The sequence below is a fragment of the Mauremys reevesii genome, linkage group 13 (genome assembly GCF_016161935.1).
Source record: "Mauremys reevesii isolate NIE-2019 linkage group 13, ASM1616193v1, whole genome shotgun sequence".
Taxonomy (NCBI): Eukaryota; Metazoa; Chordata; order Testudines; family Geoemydidae; genus Mauremys; species Mauremys reevesii.
The window spans coordinates 8535139-8540948 of NC_052635.1; the positions used below are offsets into that span (position 1 = coordinate 8535139).

The 5810-nt window shown below is 44.4% G+C and overlaps 1 protein-coding gene across 1 annotated transcript; it reads right to left on the reverse strand.

Annotated features, from left to right (window-relative positions):
- Positions 1-1788: 1788 nt before the first annotated feature.
- On the reverse strand, positions 1789-2745 carry LOC120379923 (olfactory receptor 14A16-like). Its single transcript, XM_039497438.1, has one exon. It carries the CDS (start codon positions 2743-2745, stop codon positions 1789-1791), a length of 957 nt encoding a protein of 318 aa, XP_039353372.1.
- Positions 2746-5810: the final 3065 nt, after the last annotated feature.

Here is a 5810-nt window from a genome sequence, read left to right on the forward strand (position 1 = left end):
GGTGAATTTGTTTTGGTCCTCTTACTAACTTATCAACAAAAATCTGATCCTTCTAAGCCTAGCTATCACAAGTCACATACATCAATGTTTTCTAGCAATACTGAGTTTAACCCAGAATCTTTGGCCATAACTTCATTGGCATTATATCGGTGATGTCAATGGAACTCCTCTGCTTTGGCGCTAGTATAGCTAACATGGTAAATTTTACCCTTACATCTTTGTCACACTGACTTTCTCTAGGGTGACATTAGAAAAAATTGGTCTTTTTGTTTCCAAGCCATTGGCCAAATCATGATATTTTTGATGTGAAAGCCTAAACCCTTCAGTGGGATCCAGATTTGGCCTCATTATTGCAAGTCAGATATTCTTTGGGAAACAACAGGAAACCTTCCTCATCAAAATAGCCTCTTCCAACCTAGCAAGAATGACACAACTTGTAGTTATTTTTAAAACTTTTATTAAATAATAATAATAATAATAATAATAATAATAATAATAATAATAATAATAGCTAAGACTCTAGGCACATCAGCATATAAACAATAATACAATAATATCCCAGCATTCTGACATAATTTCAATGAGAACTCAGCTACACAGAAACCTCTTTTCCACCCCTTTGTCATTGTGGAAATCAAACCTATGGCTCACTCAGAAAATCCTATCAAAGTAATCATAGAATATCAGGGTTGGAAGGGACATCAGGAGGTCATCTAGTCCAAACCCCTGCTCAAAGCAGGACCAATCCCCATATAAATGATCTCAGCTAGGGCTTTGCCAAACCTGACCTTAAAAATCTTTAAGGAAGGAGATTCCACCACCTCCCTAAGTAACCCATTCTAGTGCTTCACCACCCTTCTAGTGAAATAGTGTTTCCTAATATCCAACCTAAACCTCCCCCACTGCAACTTGAGACCATAACTCCTTATTCTGAGAACAGTCTAGATCCATCCTCTTTAGCACCCCCTTTCAGGTAGTTGAAAGCAGCTATCAAATCCCCCCTCATTCTTCTCTTCCGCAGACTAAACAATCCCAGTTCCCTCAGCCTCTCATCCTAAGTCATGTGCCCCAGTCAACTAATGATTTTTGTTGCCCTCTGCTGGACTTTTTCCAATTTTTCTACATCCTTCTTGTAGTGTGGGACCCAAAACTGGACACAGTACTCCAGATGAGGTCTCATGAATGTCGAATAGAGGGGAGTGATCACATCCCTTGATCTGCTGGCAATTCCCCTACTTATACAGCCCAAAATGCTGTTCATGACACATGGGCACACACTGTAGATGACAAACATTGACAACCTCATCGAACCAAACACTCATCCCCTCCACAGAAACACCTGTAAGAAAGAAACAACTCAACCCATCAACAGATCAATTACAAAATCTATCTAAACTAAGAAACAGAGAAAAGCAAAAATACAAACAGCTGCACTGTTACCTCAAATAGAGTTTTTATCCCCCAAAATCAAGAGACAGAGACTCCAGGATGTACACTAGAGACTTTGCTATGGCTACTGATCAGAATGTATAGTGATGGGTGGCTTTATAAAATCATTAGATAGATAGATAGATAGATAGATAGATAGATAGATAGATAGATAGATAGATAGATAGATAGATTTTTTAACCTATTTACGCTGGTGTAAACATAGATTAACTTCATTGACTATATTTTGCCAGTGTAAATACCCCAATGTTCATACATAGATTGCATTCTACATTCTTATGGATAAAATAATGTCAACAGTAGATTATATTTATAAAGAAACACAGAATGACATTGTGGTTATGGGGAAAAGGCAGACATTTTATTCTTTGTGAATGGCCTCAATCCAATCATTTTCCACAGGGCAGCTTTAATTTCCTTGTTCCTTATACTGTAGATGATTGGATTCATCATGGGAGGCACAACAGAATAGAGAATCGATGCCACAAGATCTATGCCTGATGTGGAGCTGGAGATGGGTTTTAGGTATGCAAAGGTGCCAGGAAAAAGGAACAAGGAGATCATAATGAGGTGAGGGAGGCAGGTGGAGAAGGCTTTACGCCGGCCCTGCTCAGAGGGGATTCTCAGCACAGTTTTGAAGATCTGAACATAAGACACAATTATTAAAAAAAAGCAGCTTAAGACTAAGCACACACTAAAAACAATAACTCCACTTTCACTGAGGTATGAGTCAGAGCAGGTGAGCTTGAGTAGCTGGGGGATTTCACAGAAGAATTGGTTCACTACGTTGCCTCCACAGAAAGTTAACGCAAACGTGTTCCCAGTATTCAGAGCAGAATACAGAATACTGCAAATCCAGGCAATGGCCACCATTTGGACACATGCTCTTCTGTTCATCACGGTCTTATAGTGCAGTGGTTGGCAGATAGCGATGTATCGGTCATACGCCATGATGGTCAGTAAGGCAAAATCTGCTGAAGCAAAGAATAAGAGAAGAAAGACTTGGGTGATACATCCGGAATAAGAAATCACCCTGGTGTTCATGAGGGAATTGGCCATGGATTTGGGGATGGTGACAGAGATGGAGCCAAGGTCCAGGATGGACAAATTCATCAGGAAGAAGCACATGGGGCTGTCAAGATGGTGGTTGAGGGCTATGGCTGTGATGATGACAAGATTCCCCATTAGGGTTGCCAGGTAAAGCACCAGAAACACCACAAAGTGCAAAATCTGCAGCTCTTGAATCTCAGAGAAACCCAGGAGAAGGAACTCGGTCATAGTGGTTCGGTTGGACATTTTCTTCCTCAGTACGTTGTGTGATGCCTGTGGAGGGATGGAGAAGGACAATGGGCAGTATTAAAGTGACAGAGGGAATGGTCCCAATTCCCCCTGTGCAGAGTAACTCCTGATGTAACTGTCAAAGGAGCAGAGCACTCGTCACTTCCATTGAGCAAGAGAGGTGAATGCTCCTCACCCGCTGACAATCAGAACATTAGGCTGGTGCATTGTCACATGATAATCAGCACATGTCGCTAAAACCAGTGGAGCTGAGTCAGTTGGCACATCTGAAGATTTGAGCCAAGACCAGTGAGAAGATGGAACAAAGTTCAAGCCAAATCCAACAGTCTTTGCAAAAAATGGCCCTCTATTGTGACCAACAGCAGGCTCTCAGTCTGGGCATGGAACTGAAATTCTAAAACACCAGCACAACCTAATTTCCATTTTCCAGGGAAATATGGCATAGACTCCCCTGGTGTCCTACATGGCAATTTGTCTGTGATTATTCCACCCCAGCACCACATAGACAGCCTGCTGTCTGTCCATACATTGAGGTATGGAATCCAGTGCCAGCTATGCTTACACAGCTATGAGCTGATGAGTTGGTAGCATCACTCACTTACTGCTGTGTTGTATCGTTTGCCTCTGAATTTGTGTCTGCTCTGTGTGACAGTCAGGAGACTTGGGGTCTATCCTTGTCTCTGCCACTGACCTTCTGTGTGACCTTGGGCCAGCCACTTCCCATCTCCTTGCCTCAGTTTTTCATATCTTTCTCTGCTTTATCTACTTCCCTGTGAACTCTTTGGGGGATGGGTTGTGTCTTGCTATGTGTATGTTCTGTGCACCTAGTTACAGAATGTGTGCTCAAATGGCATCAGTGTTGGATACTAGGTATGGTGCTGGAGCACGAAGGTTCGATGCCCACTGACCTCCATGTCCATCTATCGGCCATGTCAGGATAGACAGGCTTTGGCTGCTTCATTCACCTCTCTCCCTGTGCTAGTCTGTATAAAACAAATTCTGTGGGTAGCAGCTTTGCCGTTTACTCAGTTTTACTTTCCTTTGAAACATAAATCAAAACAGATGCAATAGCATCAATGGGCTTCTAAGTATGGTGTCATTAGAAAACAGCAAGTTCCTCAACCCTTGTTTAAAGCTTAAGCCTGGCTGGAAATTTTGGGGTGAAGTTTGTTTGTTTGTTAGAAAGAAAGAAAGAAAGAAAAAGAAAAAATTGGGTTTTTATTAAAACCTTTTTTTAAATAAAATTGTGATGTTCTCTTTGAAAAGTGAAAACAAAAAAGATATTTTCATTTTCTTCATAAAATTTACACTTTTCAGTTCAAAGTCTTCAGTTGCCTACCCCTGAGTAAATTTTGAGCTGGGGGTTTTAGAGGAAAAGTTGAAATTTTCCACCAAGAGATTTCATGGTTTTGTTTCGTTTTCTGACCAGTTCTAGTTATTGGAGTAAATTGATAGCAAAACCCTGAAAGCAACGGACATCTTTATGGAAGTGAAAGTAGGTAAAAAAAGTCAATGAACTGACCCATTACCGAGTCATCTACAGTTAGGAAAGGAGAGGGCTACCAATATGGAAGTAGGCTCCCAAGTTTCCTTATCCCAGTATCAAGAGAGACGTTAATGGGGGGATCCCTGTATGTTCACAGTGGGGTAGATTCCCCTCTCGCTCCATCCAGGGTAAATTAGAAAAGGTATAATGGAATATCTCTGGTCTAAGTAGGAGATTCAGGTCCTTTGTCTCCAGCCCCTGCTGCATCCTCCACTCATTAAACTTCTCTTACACTAGTCCCTCGGCATCTCCCTCCCTCTGCCTCACACAACCCAACCCCCAAACAAACTTCCACTGCCCCTAATCCCATCTCTCCCCTCTGACAACCCTATGCCCCACAGATGCTCTCAGCTTCTGTTCTTTGAGACTTCCTGTCCCATGGCCCAGAGCCAATTCCCTACCCAGAGTTCCTGACTCAGCTTCCTCAGAAAGCCCTGCTTAACCCCTCTGCCCACCAGGCCCCTCCTCTGCTCAGCCACACACCCCAGATATGGCCTCAGACCTCCAAGCACTCATTCTCTCTTCCTTTTCCCCATTGGCAAGTCCTGGCCACCACTTCATTCTTCCCTCACTCACCTCCTTCCTCTGTCTGGCCCCAGTCCCCTCTTCTGAACACTGCCGCGAAGGTAGCCTCTGACCTGCATCACCCAGCACGTGGCCACAAGGTGCAACTGCGACAAAGGTCTCAGCCTGGTGAGATATTGGCCTGGTCAGGGGAGCCTCCATGGTTATATTAGAACAGGGATCGGCAACCTTTGGCACGTGGCTTGCAAGGGTAAGCCCCCTGGCGGGCCGGGGCGGTTTGTTTGCCTGCCAACTCCACAGGTTCGGCCGATCACAGCTCCCAATGGCCACGTTCGCCGATCCAGGCCAATGGGAGCGGTGGGAAGCAGCAGCCAGCAGATCCCTCAGTCCATGCCACTTCCCTCAGCCCCATTGGCCTAGACAGCGAACCGCTCTGGTAATCCCTTCTCAGCAGAACCTGATTGATACCCCTCCTCAGTTGATAGGAAGGAGGGCCTTTTAACCTTCTTGTACTGTTTTCTACCTCCCCCTCCCCCCGCAGTACTACGGGATTGGGCTACCTGGGTCGGCAAACAGTGCACCCTCTACAGGCCATCAGCGTTGCTATGCTGGATTCTGGGCCTATGTTGTACTCTAAAGGGGAGGATTATAGTGACAGGAAGCACCTTGTTACTCTTGCATTTCTTTCTTTGTTTTGGTGCATCCACTTCAGAGGGGCATGGTCCATGATGAGGGTAAACCTCTGTCCGAGTAGATAGTAGCATAGACTTTCTATGGCCCACTTTACTGAAGGCATTCCTTCTCTACTACAGCATATTTACGTTCCCTGGGCAGGAGTTTGCTACTGAGGAACAGAACTGGGTGTTCTTCTTCTCCGACCATTTGCGAAAGGACCCCTCCCAACCCGACCTCAGAGACCTCAGTTGTACGATAAATTCTTTCTCACAGTCTGGAGTTACCAGCACGGGGTCGGTGCAGAGGGCAGTCCACA

Excerpts from the sequence above, each read along its gene's own strand:
- LOC120379923 (XM_039497438.1), bottom strand. The coding sequence starts at position 2,745 with ATGTCCAACCGAACCACTATGACCGAGTTCCTTCTCCTGGGTTTCTCT.